The sequence below is a fragment of the Podospora anserina genome, chromosome 2 (assembly GCF_000226545.1).
Source record: "Podospora anserina S mat+ genomic DNA chromosome 2, supercontig 2".
NCBI classification, from domain to species: Eukaryota; Fungi; Ascomycota; class Sordariomycetes; order Sordariales; family Podosporaceae; genus Podospora; species Podospora anserina.
In genome coordinates, this window is record NW_001914858.1 from 1,607,339 (window position 1) to 1,622,182 (window position 14,844).

The 14,844-nt window shown below is 53.2% G+C and overlaps 6 protein-coding genes across 6 annotated transcripts; 2 read left to right on the forward strand and 4 right to left on the reverse strand.

The window, feature by feature from the left end:
- Nucleotides 1-600: 600 nt before the first annotated feature.
- On the reverse strand, nucleotides 601-1,818 carry PODANS_2_4250 (uncharacterized protein; the record flags this gene model as incomplete). The annotated part of the gene is made up of 1 exon (XM_001911141.1): nucleotides 601-1,818. The coding sequence occupies one exon, from the start codon at nucleotides 1,816-1,818 to the stop codon at nucleotides 601-603; it is 1,218 nt and encodes a 405-aa protein (XP_001911176.1).
- A 422-nt stretch (nucleotides 1,819-2,240) lies between these two features.
- On the reverse strand, nucleotides 2,241-4,036 carry PODANS_2_4260 (uncharacterized protein; the record flags this gene model as incomplete). The annotated part of the gene is made up of 2 exons (XM_001911142.1): nucleotides 2,241-3,931; nucleotides 3,988-4,036. The coding sequence occupies 2 exons, from the start codon at nucleotides 4,034-4,036 to the stop codon at nucleotides 2,241-2,243; spliced, it is 1,740 nt and encodes a 579-aa protein (XP_001911177.1).
- Nucleotides 4,037-4,754: 718 nt separating this feature from the next.
- On the reverse strand, nucleotides 4,755-6,002 carry PODANS_2_4270 (uncharacterized protein; the record flags this gene model as incomplete). Its single annotated transcript, XM_001911143.1, has 1 exon — nucleotides 4,755-6,002. One exon carries the CDS (start codon nucleotides 6,000-6,002, stop codon nucleotides 4,755-4,757), a length of 1,248 nt encoding a protein of 415 aa, XP_001911178.1.
- A 3,130-nt stretch (nucleotides 6,003-9,132) lies between these two features.
- On the forward strand, nucleotides 9,133-10,697 carry PODANS_2_4280 (uncharacterized protein; the record flags this gene model as incomplete). The annotated part of the gene is made up of 2 exons (XM_001911144.1): nucleotides 9,133-9,605; nucleotides 9,671-10,697. 2 exons carry the CDS (start codon nucleotides 9,133-9,135, stop codon nucleotides 10,695-10,697), a joined length of 1,500 nt encoding a protein of 499 aa, XP_001911179.1.
- A 164-nt stretch (nucleotides 10,698-10,861) lies between these two features.
- On the reverse strand, nucleotides 10,862-12,091 carry PODANS_2_4290 (uncharacterized protein; the record flags this gene model as incomplete). The annotated part of the gene is made up of 1 exon (XM_001911145.1): nucleotides 10,862-12,091. The coding sequence occupies one exon, from the start codon at nucleotides 12,089-12,091 to the stop codon at nucleotides 10,862-10,864; it is 1,230 nt and encodes a 409-aa protein (XP_001911180.1).
- Nucleotides 12,092-13,383: 1,292 nt separating this feature from the next.
- On the forward strand, nucleotides 13,384-14,779 carry PODANS_2_4300 (uncharacterized protein; the record flags this gene model as incomplete). Its single annotated transcript, XM_001911146.1, has 6 exons — nucleotides 13,384-13,557; nucleotides 13,614-13,704; nucleotides 13,777-14,014; nucleotides 14,085-14,222; nucleotides 14,276-14,692; nucleotides 14,749-14,779. 6 exons carry the CDS (start codon nucleotides 13,384-13,386, stop codon nucleotides 14,777-14,779), a joined length of 1,089 nt encoding a protein of 362 aa, XP_001911181.1.
- Nucleotides 14,780-14,844: the final 65 nt, after the last annotated feature.

Here is a 14,844-nt window from a genome sequence, read left to right on the forward strand (position 1 = left end):
CGCGGTGGCCAGAAGTTTAACGTTATAAAGGGAGCATGAGAATTTGATCCTTCTTGGAAAAAAAGGGATGGGCTTTTCGATCCGGCCTCTTCGGCATCGGAATCTTGACCAAGTTGCTTGGATTTCCTTGGACAACTCGGCGCTCATATCGACCTGTAACTGCTTCACCCATGCAGTCGGGTACTCGCTCCTCGGCATTGGGATGCGTGATTGGCCAAGCAAGCAATTCTGTGGGTCTCAATCTAACTGCTTTTGGCCAAGCCTGGGCGCCGGGACATACTGGCTTGTCCAAGTGGGCATGTTCCTCATGTTTCCTCGAGTCGACATCTTGGGAGATGGAAAAACATCGCCAGTTGTTTCACACATTTTGCTCAAGATGTTGGTGTGAGTCGCACAGAGATTGCCATTCGGGGCTTACTGGTAACATTGCGCAGGTACCGTCAGCTTCGCCAAAGGTACTCTGCAGCGGCCGGGGGGGGGGGGGGGGGGCCACTGTTCATCTCTTGGCACCGTTACACAGCCATCCGGACAATCAGGGCACAACAGACAAGCTTTTGAGGCTTCATTAACTCAGGTTGGCAATTAATAATAACAGCGCAATTATTTTCCCTGGGCAGCGAGCTTCATGTCGGCCTCCCACTCCTTTTGCATCTCGTCTGCAAACACATCATCGGTCAAGACCTTCCACCCCACTAGAGCCATGCCTTTCCCGCACTCCACCGCTCTCGCAAACGCGTCCTCCGTTGCGGCGGCCCTCGTAAATCCCTTGGTGTGGTTCGGCGAGCCCTCCTCCGTGCCGATTCCGAAAACACCGTGGAACCCGGGGCACTCGTAGCAGACGTCGCCCATGTCGGTGCTACCAGCTAGAATATCCTTTGGCTCGTCATAAGAGACCGTTCCCTCCGGCATCGCCTCGACATATGCCTTGCACAGCGATGCGCTTGGTCGAACGTCGGCATACGAGTTGAGGGGCTCCGTGTGCATCTGGCAGCCGGTTGCGAGCGCAGCGCCCTCAAAACACTTCAGCACTCGCTGCCACAGCGCCTCCGCCTGCGCGCGTGTTTGGCTGCGGATGTAGTATTCGACACAGCAGTTCCCCGGTGTGACGTTGGGCCGGTCACCGGCCGATCTGAAGATACCGTGGATGCGATCGTACGGGCGAATTTGCTGGCGCAGCATGCTGATGGCATTGTACGAGAGGCACACAGCATCGAGTGCGTTGACTCCGTCCCAGGGCGCGATGGCCGCGTGCGACTCCTTGCCGGTGAAGTGGACACGGAACTTGACGTTGGCCAGCATGCGCACAAAAGAGACGCCCCGGATGTGGGACGGGAGGTTGTGGCCTGGCCCTGGATGGACCATCAACGCTGCCGAAGCTCCCTTGTAAGCGCCGGCTGCGATCAACTTCAATTTACCACCACCTCCTTCCTCGGCAGGAGTCCCCAGGAGACGAACACGACCTGGCAGGCCGGATGCCTTGAGAGCGGCCGCAACGCCAAGGAACGAGGCGAGCGATGCTGAGGCAATCAAGTTGTGTCCACAGGCGTGGCCGATGCCAGGAAGGGCGTCATACTCGGCATTGAAGACGACAAGACGGCCACCAGAGCCGAACTCGGCAGAGAATGATGTCTCGAGCCCAAAGGCATGGGGCGTCACCTTGAAGCCCAGTGAGGTCAGGATGGTGACGAAGGCTTCGTGTGCCTTGAACTCTTCATATGCCAGCTCGGGGTTGGAGTGTATTTGGTGGTTGATGGATGATATCTCGGCGTTTCTAGCCTGTATCTCATTTTCGATCACGGACGTCCACTGTTGAGCCATGTTGGTGAGGATGTTGATGAGGACTTTGAAAGGGATTGGTGATGGATGATGCCAGCCAGGAGAAGAACTCAAGTTGGGCAACCGTCTTATATCAGGTTTTGGACAGACCACAACGCCGAATATCCTCAAAACGGTCCGCCAAGGTCTCTGCGAACGGCTCAACTCTCAGCATCACAAAGATCGGTCCGGCTGATGATGGCATTGGATGATTTGCCCTTGGCGCTCCCCGCCACGACAACCCCACCGTTCTTTGATGGTTTTGGTCACTTCAACCAATGGTGCGAGAGTGTGTTCAATTTCATCGAGACGGCCCTTCGTTCAATTACCTACTCACGCTACTCTGCCGATACCTGAGAGCAAATGATCTCATTGGATATACCGAGACGAAGGAGCCAATCGTGAACTCGACGCCAGGTACGCAGTCACCTCCGCATCCCCCACATGCCGCCGAAACCAGCAACTGGTACGCCGAGACACGAGGCTTGAAAGATGTCACGAATCTTGGCCATTCCAACCCTTGACCCACCCTCTTGAAGCAGCAACACACAACGCATTGCTTGAACAAGACCTTCATCTTTGAGTTCCCCCAACGCCCAGATTCGCTTGAACGGATCTATCGTCTCGATCCCCGCCCAGAACAGCGGCCATTGCATGCGATCTGGCTGGTCTTCTCTGCCGGTGGCCAAGCTTTTCTGGATGAGGAGCAACAAAGAATCAACGACGTCGGCAATCTTGACAGTCTGGGGCTGGGGTGGAGAAAAGGCCAGATGTTCCTCAGTCAAACTGCATCGGAAGTGGTAGATACGGAGTGTATAAAAGTTCACTCCAGCCCAATCTGCGTTCAACATCACACGATCTCGGAGCGCAGCATTTGAAGCGGTTAGGCGTAGAACGCGAAGAGGACCTGGCTCACACTGCAAGGCCTGTATCTTGCTCAGGATTTCGTCGCTGGCCTTTGTATCCAGGGGCAGCTGTTCATCGGCAGCGTTATTGACCTCCTGCACGAGGACCCAGGTGTCGTGGATCATGTCAAGAGCGCTGGAGTTCTTCATGTCGTCCACAACCTCGTCATCGGGATACCTCTCGGCCCAGAACGATTCCAGAGTGGTTCTTGAAATCTTGTACAGATTTACCAAAGCTTGCCGAGAAGCTGACGAAGTTAGAAGCCTGGCAATCCTCCCACCTTCTCCTTGTGTGGCTGCTTGTGCATCAATCCAAAAAAGCCAAACCATAAGACGAGCCAACAGTGCCTTTTTCGACTCCGGCCAGGCCGGATTCTCCGCATCTGCAGAAGTCAACATTTGGTGGAGGTTGAAAGCCGTCAAGTACTCCTCCATCATCTTGCTGAGCTCACTCATCAGCATGCGGTTTCCTGCAGCATGGCGACGCTTCTGATGCAGGTAAAGGAACCAAAAACAGGACATGGCATTCAGGGGGTCGATTTCGCGACTTCGGATCTCTGCCTCCAGCTGCTGATGCCCGAGACGATAGTTTTCATCGGCGCGGGCAAACAGGGCGCCTTGGGATCCTGCTCGCCACGCCATTTCGTTCTGTGTTGCTGCCAGGAGGAGATGCAAGATAGCTTTGCTTTCGCGGGCCGTCTCCCACACAATAGCATGAGTAGACCAGTTGGGATTCTTCGCGCTCCCAAACCCAAACGTCGCGCTGCTACGGTACCATGCCAAAGCCTCGCGCTCCGCTTGGGACGGGGATACGCCCAAAGGCAGAGGGGCGAGAAGGGCATCGGAGCTGATGTGCATATCCAATGTTGGTTCGGGATACGGGACAGGAAACCATGGCATGAAGTCCGAGCAGCCTAGGCCCGTGAGAAAGCTGAAGCCTGGGATTATGGGCAGGTCGCTCATCGACAAGTCAACGTCCGGCGTCCAAGTGGATGCTTGAGCCTGAATGAGTTGGTCATGTGTGTCGTTGACGGCGGGAGCTAAACGTCTAAGAGACCGACTTTCAGCTTGCGGGATGTCTTGCCCTGGCTGGTGGGTCTGTAGTTCCGGAGGAGGAGGCCATTCACACCCGGCCTTTTGCTTGACACACTTCAAGCAATCAGGGTGTCGCTCATCGCATTTGACATGTCTAGCACGGCACGTCAAGCAGCCTTGCATTGATGCTCGGTCAGTCAAGTGGCTACCCAACCCCACGGGGGATGCTTACCGTTCTTGGATCTCGTCCCGGTTCTCGGTTCAGCGGAGGACATAGACATCTTCTTGGTCTTGCCGACGCGATGTAAGCGTGTACCCGAGTTGGAACTTCGGCGAGGGTGTTGGTAAGTGACAATGGCGTGATGGAAGTCGGGTCATCAGGTTACCTACAGATTCAAGAGGCGACCCATTTTTATCTTATCATCTTCTCTTCACATGTCGTCCCTTCTTCGTTGGCGAAGGTGTGCTTGCGGGGTTGGGGGTGTGACTATTCAGCCTCGTTCTCACAGAGCTGACCCCTCATGGTCCTGGTGGTTGAAGTGTCGGCTCGACAGACCAATCATCTTAGACCGTCGCGTGAACGCACCAATCGTCTTGTCTCTTCTGCGCGGTTTCTGCATGCACCGAGAGGACAGGGCTTGAAGGACAAATATTGGGTACGCTGCTGTCATCTACAGCTCAGACTGGCCCAGCCGCAAGCATTGACACGAGGACTCAAGCCATGGTGTAAAAGGGTAAACACTTTCCGTCTCTCTATCCTCATACGTAAGTATCTGCATACAGGTTTTCTTCTATTCGTCTGCTCTAACACCCATTACAAACCCAGGTGCGCCACTCGGCTAGCTGGCTTGCACCTTCCACAACTTCCAATTATTCCTGCAATGGTCTCTGGTATGTCCTATCAAGCCTTCTTGTTCTCGGTGCTTCCGAGTGCTTGCAGTTTCTTGGCGTGGAATTGCTGTCAAATGTCAGTCGTCACGATCAGGGAGATAAAGGGGGTCATTGGCTGAAGGAACCACTTACACCATCCACACCAGCCCCAACCAGCTTGAGCGGAATCTTTTGCAACAACCAAGGCACCGGAACATTGACACGGGTCACCTTGGCATCCTCATCTTTGACCTCTGGGTTCAAGAGGACATTCCTCGGAAGCAAAGGGTCGAAAATCGAGGGCCTTGCCAACCCAACCATATCGCAATCACCCCTCCTGAGCGCCTCCTCCATCCCAAGCCTGGTGGTGAAGCCGCCCGTAACCATCAATGGAATCCCGGCCAACTCCCGCTTAGCTACTCTGGCAAACTCGAGAAAGAACGCCTCTCTTTTCTTGGTGCTCTCGGCGAGCATCTCCCTCGGTTTGATATCCTCAAAACTGCCCCCGCTGATCTCGACAAAATCCAGCTCTGTCTTTGCCAGGAGTTGGAGCTGCTCGATGCTGTCTTCTTTGCCTTGCCTGTCGGTTTGCTGGTGATCCACGCTGTTTAGCTTGAGGCCTACGACGAACCCTTTGTATTCTTTGGTGGCTTCCCTCACGGCAGCGATGATCTCGAGGATGACGCGGGCTCGCTTGGCAGCTGTGCCACCGTAGGCATCGGTTCGCTTGTTGGAATGAGGGGAAAGGAACTGCGTGAGGAGGAAGCCGTGGGCGGCGTGGATCTGGACGCCGTTGAAGCCGGCTTTGGCGAGGATGAGGGCGGAGTGGGCGTGCTTGGTGATGAGGGATTGGATTTCGGGGATGGTCATTTCTCGGGGGTGGGCGAAGAGGAGGGTGCGGGCTATCTTTGGGAGGAGGCCGGGGCCTAGGTCGAGGGGAATGGGGGAGGGGGCCAAGGGGGGTTCGAACATGGAGCGGGCTTTGGAGGCGAAGCGGAGGAGTTGTTTGCCCGGGTGGATTAGTTGGACTATTACTGGGGATGGGGGGGTGTTGGAGGAGGCAGGGGGGCGGAAGGAAGCTGCCCAGGATTGGAGGGAGGAGAGGAGGGTTTCTTCGGGGAGGTTGGGTTGGTTGGCAAGAACGGCGTTGGTGGTGACTTGGAGGGGGTCGATGGCTACCGAGCCGGTGAGGATGAGGCCCCAGGAGCCGGTGGACCAGGAGGAGGAGATGGCTTTTAATTGGGGGGAGGGGAGGTTGGTGGTGGGATCGGCGCAGTCTTCGAACATGGAGGCTTTGGCGAGGCGATTGGGGATGGTGAGGTTGGAGACGGGGAGGGTTAGGGGTTGGGAGAGGAGGAGATTAGGTGATGGAGGCATTTTGGGTGTTGCTGAAGGGGCGGAAGGAGCTTTGGTGAGTATTGAAGATTCAAGGGGTCAAAGCGTGATATCAGGATACGGTGGTGTGGTCTGGAGTCAGCAACAGGTGCAGCTATGCAGTGGGCATGGTGGTGTTTATACTTGAGCATGGAGGCCTTGGTTTGTCTACTTTCGTTGCCCAAGCGGATCATGCCCGTTCCCATGTTTCCCTTTTGACTTCACTGCCTCACTTCCATAAGGCACGCGTGTCACATTGGGTCATACGGCGGGCCTCGGTGTTGACGCTGGACCTTCACCAAAGTGTCCGTTTAGCAGGGGTTTTCTTTCGAGATATTTGTCAAACGGACAAACTTTTCCTTCTTGTCTAAGAAGTCACTCATCGAGGCTCCATATCTCGGACACATATGATGGTCAGGGTGAGGCATCGGGTCTCGCTTTGCTTGTGTAAGCCATCGCGCGCGGGTTCCGTTTTGGGACTAGCGGCTGTGCAACCCCAACCCTTGACACAAAGTCACTACAGCCACTTGTTGATGCCAATGAGGACAATGTTGGGATGGTTACACCAGCGGCCTACAATTTCTAAGCCCAGTAATAAGTGCCGTTGGAGTGGGTCTTCTATTCGGTCAGTACTGAATGCTGATGTTTCATCATTGGTGGTCTTGTCTTGTGCGGAGACTTTTATGTTTGGATGGAGCAATCTTCGCCGCTGATGAAGAACACCGAGGTTTGAAAGCGAGGTTGCGGAGGTTTTCTTTTATCACACTTGAAGGTTTGTACTCCGTCAAAGCTTGGTGCAGACGAATAGGGACACGCCTATTTGATGGCAGAGTGTGGGGGGTGGAGGCTTGTAGGGAAGGAACGTTCTCTTGATTACACCCCTTCCAGGCACTGTTAGTCCCCCCCCTGGATTCTGCATACAAAAATTGTCTTCTCGACTACCCTCTCTAACAGATGGCTGAATGGGGGTGGGACTGCTGAGGCTCTTGCTGCTTCATGTTGGGGGGTTATAAGGTAACCTGGTAAGTGGTCATGTTGGGGGAGTGAAGGTGGGAAGTAGCGGGACCGGACGTGTGTCAATGCAAGTTCCAGTGAGGTGCGAAGGCAAGTTCAAGTGCTGTTAAGGGCAGTGGCGTGACTTCTGTTGATGTTGTGAAGGAAGGAGAGAATCTGTCTTACACAACAGCTGAGCTGAGTGCCTTCCTTTCAGTCTGGTGTTGGCGGCAGTTGCTCTCACTGCTGCCTGTCCCTTCCTGTCATTACTTTTGCTGGTAAGGCAGTTGCGTCAAGCCAATGGAATGGGTCCTTGGCACGGTTGCCGTTGCTGTTGCTGTTGCTGCTGGAGTACTTGCAGCAGAGCAATCTTGAATTACCAGCAGCGGGTTTTGACTCGACAGCAACTTTGATTTGACAGCAGTTTTTCTGACAGCATTTTGGTTACCAGCAACTCAACTGCTCTTGGCCCTGCCAGCAGAGAGCCATTGCAGCAAAGCATTAGCTTTGGTGTTGGCCTTCCTCCCTGCCACTGGTGTGGTGCCGACTGATATCCTTTCGAGGCAGTAGTTTGTTCAGAAAGCACATTCAGGGGATCGCTCCACCTTACCCCTTGCATTACTTGCCCGGCTTGTACAACGTCAGAAATGTTCCGGCTGTTTGATCCGACACAGTGGCTCTCCTCTCAGATTCATGGTGTTCCGGACCCTTGGCTAAATGACGCTTGATCACTTGAACCGGTACCCTTATTAACGGCTCATTGTCTACACGGCACCCCCACATACCCCCATCACCATAATATTCCTCGATTGGCCAAAGTCTGAAGCAAACCCAATTGATAGTTGGAGAGCATCTTTTGCTCGTTCCAGTGGACTTGGCTCTGCACCACACAGCAGACAACAAGCTTTCGCGCTATCACCATCGAACGTGGCCAAGCAAAAGTCATCACATCATGGAGTTTTACTAGCTGACGCCTTTTTACAACCCTGAGATCAAATTCTCCCTTCGCACAATGACTCTTTTCAACCCTCCCGTTATGAGATCTGTGATGATGCTCACCGGGTAATTTCACCCGCGCAATATAGGAATCGGATGAGGAATTATGCAGCCATCGACCATCCTGGCCCCACGCAGTAGAGATTTGTCCGCTTACATGTTGCATGTAGGACTCGGCAGGTGAAGGTCTCGAAGGCTTTTACACATCGGATATCTTGTCTGCGCACCCGCCATCAAGGCTTCGCCAAGGAATACCACAACGCAGAGGCAGAGCCGCCATCTACACAACCACATGGCAAGATCTGGGCCAGCCGCCGCTGCTACCCCACGAATGCCTGTTCCTTACCACCCAGTACCGCCCGACTGGTTATACGCACATGAACAAGTACGGACACGAACAAACGCCACAAACACCGCAGCTCCCTGGCGCAGCCCGCAACCGATATTGCTCCTCCCGAGGAGCCGTCAGCTTGAGGACTCGGGGTTTACTCGGTCGGTACCATCGTGGAAGATCGGCCGAGATCCCCTGCTGTTCCCCTGAAAGGCGCGTTTCCCACGTTCCCGTATATGGCACCAACAAATGACGCTGCATCTCGAGATTAATCTTCCGCAAATCTCCCCAGTTGCACACCACAGGATCGGCTCGCCCAGGACCACATACACTCTCGTTCCGGGCTCGTCTGTTGTTCCTCGCTCACAGCCTACGTTCCTTACCATCAGCCTTGACCATGTTAATCTATTGACAACCGGCAAAACGCTTGAGTGATCCGATCCCAGTGCTCACAAGATCACAATCTCAAAAGGCAAGAAAATCAGATTTAAACATGGGGAGACCGCCATACGATCTAGTGGGTAAAGTCGCACCACTCCCATTACCAGTCTTTACCACGGACTCACCAGCCACCGCCTGTGGAAGCGGCCGACGAGGGCAAGATATCGGCTCATCCCGTCGATGAGTATATTTCGGGCTGCATTTTCCCAGATTCTCAAGCCACTTCCCCAGGATCTTACCCCAGACGACAAGAAGCGAGTCCCGGAGATCTCCATCGACGTCTGTGTCTGCCCCTGATTACAAAAGGTTTTGTCATACAGCTCGCCTGCATCACGTTACAAGTCACAACATACGCCGCAGATCTCTCGCCTGATGTTAACTCTCGCCCCCTTTTGCGCCCTGTTGGGCTTGGCGGCAACCTCATATGCCAACCCATTCGACAAACAAGACGCACTTACCGACTGCCTGGTCGGATCAGGCGTTCCAATCAATGCACCTGGTTCGGCCGATTGGAAGCTTGATTCTGCCCCTTTCAACCTGCGGCTCAATTACACCCCCGTCGCTATTGCTGTCCCAACAACAGCCAAGCACGTTCAAGATGCCGTTGCTTGTGCTGCCGAGCTTGGGATCAAAGCCAATGCCAAATGCGGCGGGCACAGTTATGCATCATTCGGTCTCGGTGGCGAAGATGGCCATCTCACGATTGAGATGGACCGAATGAACAAGGTTGTCCTGGACAACAGCACCGGCATTGCAACGGTTGAAGGTGGCTCAAGGTTGGGTCACGTTGCCTGGGAGCTCTACCAGCAAGGTAGGAGGGGCTTCAGCCACGGCACATGTCCAGGGTGAGTTGTGATTTCCATTACATTGAATTCAGTTGACAGAATAGTGGGGCTAACCAGAAAGATAGGGTCGGAGTGGGAGGTCATGCACTTCACGGTGGGTATGGTATCAGCTCCCACACCAAGGGTTTAGCTCTTGACTGGATAGTTGGGGCCACCGTTGTCCTCGCCAATTCGACAATTGTCAACTGCTCCAAGACGGAGAATCCGGACTTGTTTTGGGCCATCCGTGGTGCAGGATCCTCCATGGGCGTTGTCACCGAGTTCAAATTCGACACCTTTGAGGTGCCTGAGAAGGTTACCTACTTCATTGCGCCAGTACAATGGCCAACAGAGGCCAGAGCTTTGGTTGGTGTCCGAGCCGTTCATGAGTTTGCCAAGACTATGCCAATGGAGTTGAACATGCGTTTGTTCATCGCCAAGCGCTTTATCAACCTGGAGGGTCTGTATTATGGAGACAAGGCAGGCCTGCAAGCTGTTCTCGCACCTTTGCAAAAGATAACCAACGCAACACTCGCGGTGGCCACAACAGGTGGCTGGCTGGATCAAATCAAACACTTTGGCAACGGAGTCAACATTGATCAGGGGCACAATCTCGCGCAACATGAGACTTTCTACTCGACCAGTCTTTACACCAAGGCTTTGAGCGAAGAGAAGCTCGAGCAGTTCGTCAGCTACTGGTTCAAGCAGGCCAAGTCCAATCCTAGGGACTGGTATGTGCACATTGACTTGCACGGCGGTGAGAACTCGGCAGTCAGCTCTCAGGATGACGATTCAAGTGCCTATGCGCACCGAGATTATCTTTTGATGTACCTTCTGTATGACCGCATAGACAAGGGCACATATCCCGCCGACGGCCATACCATCATGAGCAACTTTGCCCGCAACATCACCGAGGGCCTGCCCAAAGAGGACTGGGGAATGTACATCAACTACCCTGACTCCAGGGGTCTTATGGACCAGGAAACAGCGCAGGTCAATTACTGGGGCAAGAATCTACCGAGACTTCAGGCAATCAAGAAGGCCGTTGATCCGAACGATGTCTTTCATTACCCCCAGGGTGTCTTGCCAACTACTGATGCTAGAAGTCTTTGAGCGAGACCTGACATTGGTGGAAAGGACTAACGGTGTGAAGTCAGGGAGATACCCTTGTATATATGAGGAATGGGATAGACGAAAGATTCATTCAAATAAACTCGCAGTTTTCAATTCCAAGGATATCAAAGCATCTGCTCCAAGCGCCTTACAAACTAGCAATCTCACATCATGTTTAGAACCAGCCAAACACCGAAGCTAATGAATGCGACCTTCACCAAGCTTCCTTCTAACCTTTCACTGCCGCTAGTCACTTCAGTCAAAGGCCCTCTAGGGCTTGCGACGGTTCTCACTGTTGTCTCATTTCCACCCACAAACGCCCTAGTCACATTCATCCTAGCAACCCACCCCTCCAAAAACCTCTTCACAGCCCAATACGCCGGCTTCCTCTGATAATCCTCCGTCCAAAGACACGCACCGCCCTTCCCTGGAAACGTCCCCGGCACCCAGCTATACCGATCCGTAAACTGCCACACCGTCACCCCGACACACCTCTCTACCTCGAGACACGCCCTCACCGCAACAACATAATCACTTGCCTGCTGCTCCACCGCCAGCTCACTCGCAGTTTCCACATCCTCTTGCGCCACATCCAGCTCCGTCCAGGCGACATCCACCCCCAGATCAGCAAACCTTTGCAGAGTCGCTATCAAACTCTCCACGCTCGGCGTCTGGCCAACTGTGAAGTGAGCCTGGAGTCCCACGCCATCAATTTTAACACCTTTACTCTGAAGCGACTTGACCAGTTCAACAGCGGCGGTTTGCTTTTCTGGTGCGGTCTCAAGGTTGAAGTCGTTGTAGTAGAGCTTCGTCTCTGGGGGCGCTACCTCCCTTGCAACCTCAAAAGAATGAGCGATATACTCCTCCCCCAACACGTTGAAAAACACCGAGTTGCGAAATGTTCCGTTTTCGTTTAGCGCCTCATTGACGACATCCCAGGCGTAGCAGGCACTGCCAAAGTGGGAGATTACCGAGGTGATGTGTGTTGTGATCAACTGTCGTAACGTGTCTGGTGTCCATGATGTGGAGGAGACAAAGGGGGGGAGTTGGGAGTGCCAGGTCAGTGTGTGACAACGCAAGAGGTGGTTGTAGCTGTTGGCAAGGGAGGCGACTTGGTCAGAGGCGTTGAAGGAAAAGTCGCCTGGTTGGGGCTGGATGAGACCCCATTTTTGTGAGTTTTCTGGGGTGAGCTGGCCGAATTCGAGGGGGTTAGAGAGGATGTTTTGGTAGGTTGGGTCGGCGAAGTTATTGGTTTCGGTGGCAGTGCCAAAGTAGAGTTTTCCGGCGGAGAGGAAGAGGGAGTGTAGGCCGGTGGAGGGGGGTTCGCGGTTGGATTGGGCGATTGTTGTTGTTGCCAAGAGGGTGGTGGTCAGGAGGACGGATATTCTTGTCATGGTGATTATGGTGAGTGTTAATGACTCGCAAGCCGTTTGTGGCTTCTGTTTTCAAATGTCAAAATGACAGCTTCTCTGTATTTTCACCTGTTTTACACTATCGCTAACAGTGAACTGTCGTGGACAACTCGAGGGGTGAGCCCGGTTCTTGTATGTGTGCCGCTTTTGATGGGCAGAAGATCTGGGGTATTTTCATGCTTGATTCGGCCGATTTCCGGATTTTTTGATAAGTTTAATTCACCTTTTTGGTCACTCGTTTGATCTCCATCTAGGGCCGTGTTTACCTTGTCGGCGCCAAGTGAGCGCTCAGAACAATGCTCAGGCCATCGACGTTTCAGACGAAGAAGCAGCCTTTGGAGTCACGCATTTGGCAATTCAATGCTTTGAAAGCAATGCAACAGACCACAAAACTTCATATATCACTGTTCCAGCTCAGTAATCACCACCAACCCATTGTTTCACATGTGTGAGAGCTGTAGTTATGACCTCTGAAAGAAGAAGCAAAAGGGACTCTAACCCTCTATACTTTTTAGGGGCAAAATGGTTTCAGGTAACGAAGTCTCTTTCACTAGACTTTGCAGTACAGAAAAACATATTAATGCGTTGCGGCTGGTTTTTTTCTATTTTTTCTTTCCTTTTCGTTATTAATGCTCCATTTGATTATTGGCAGTTCCAGGTTTCCAGAGACTTTGCCATGATCTGATGATAACTGGTTACCCCTGAACCCCTTTTTACGCCTTATCAGCCCGCAGTCTGCAACCAAGGTACCATGGGCATCCATTGGCCAATGGACAATATCTTGCATCAACCACCACCAACTTCAGCTGCACTGTGTCGACTGTTAAAGATGTGCAGGTTCCCCGCTGCCAAGTTGGACTGTGCCACAGCTCGGTTCCATCCCCGTCCTTTCCACGGAAGTATCGCGCCATTCGATACTGGAAGAAAGGTGCGAGTAGCCGAGCGAACATGCATGCGGTTTGGGGGTCGGAGCTCAATCAGGACGATAAGGTGCTCTCAAATGTGGGCACCAGTTGGTTTGAGAAGCCGATTGGTGGGGGAGGGGATAGATTGCGTACGAGATGCATGTGCTGTCGCGCAATCCGGACCAACGCCCGGACGCCTTGTCTTAAACCGGTGTGCGGATGTAACGACGGCAGGGCTAGCGCCCGGTGGGATTCTCACAAGGTCAACCCCGTCACCTGCCACATGAGCGAGGGAGTTTTATTCTAGAACTGCTGTTCACCTTCTTTCCCGCACCACCTCGCCTGTCGATCATCAACAGCACAGCAACAATGACCGAGGAAAAGGCAGCATCTCCAGCCCCCGAGGCGGCCACCAAGGCCCAATCACCGCCACCTGCCGCTGCTTCGTCACCAACCCCAGAACCTGCCCAGCCAGAGCCTGCCCATATTCAAGCTGACGATGAGGTGCCTGATGACACTGATGTGGACTCGTCGTGGGGAGAGGTAGGATATCGGACCGCCTCTGGTCACATTCTATTCCTTTTGCTGACAAGCCACAGGACGCCGTCTCCTCGACTGCTAGCATCTCTAGTTCCATCTTGGACTACAGAAAAGAGAACGGGCGCACTTACCACGCCTATAGAGACGGAAGTTAGTGGCAGCCAAGTCTTGTGACAGGTGGAGAACACTAGTGGTGATAGTGATACTAACACAATGTAACAGAATACCTGATCCCCAATGATGAACAAGAAAACGAGCGTCTTGATTTTCAACACCATCTTTGGTATCTGACTCTCGATGGTCGGTTGGGATTCGCTCCTCCCGCTCATCCTGAAGCCAAATTTGCTGGCCGGGTTCTCGATGTTGGCACTGGTACAGGTATCTGGGCTATTGATTTTGGTGATGAGCATCCAGATGCCCATGTTATCGGCGTCGACCTCTCACCGATTCAACCGAGCTTGTAAGCGCCTCGGTTTCTTGCAATGGAGAAAGAATTATAGGCAACTGCTGACATTGAGTTTCCACTACAGCACACCTCCCAATGTCCACTTTCAAATCGACGATCTGGAGGACGAATGGACCTTCTCACAGCCATTTGACTACATTCACGTTCGCGCCATGTCCGGTTCAATCAAGAACTGGTCTGCGTTTCTTGAAAGATGCATCGAGTAATGAGCCCCACCCAAAATCTTTCTCAATTGCTTCTGACATGCGAAAATAGAAACTTGAAGCCTGGCGGTTGGCTCGAAGTTCAAGAACCGGGCAGACCCATTGCCGACGATGACACATTCCCCCCTGACTGTGCTCTCGCCAAAGCTACCGCTCTTTTTGCGGAAGGACTCGCAGCAGCAGGCTCGCCGCTTCTTGACGTCTTCACTCTCAAGGACTTGTTCAACGGAGCCGGCTTTGTCAGCTACGATGAAAAGCGGGCTTATTGGCCCAGCAACCCTTGGCCCAAAGACAAGAAGCTCAAGGAGATCGCCATGTGGTCCAACACAAACCTCTCCGCCGGCGTTGAGGGTTTCTTGATGGCGGTGGCGACACGCTTCTTGGGCTGGAGTCTGCCAGAAGTCACTGTTCTTTCTGCTCAAGCAAGAGCTGATCTCAACGACAGAAGAATCCATGCCTATTGGCCAGTGTAAGTTTGCCTGAGGGTGGCTGTTGATTTGGTTCAAAGCTAACAAGACTTTGCAGCATCTCTGCATTTGCGCAAAAGCCCGAGTGAAAAACACGAGGATGTAGCTTGCTTTTTGAATACCCATTATGTACCTAAATGCTACCATATATCTA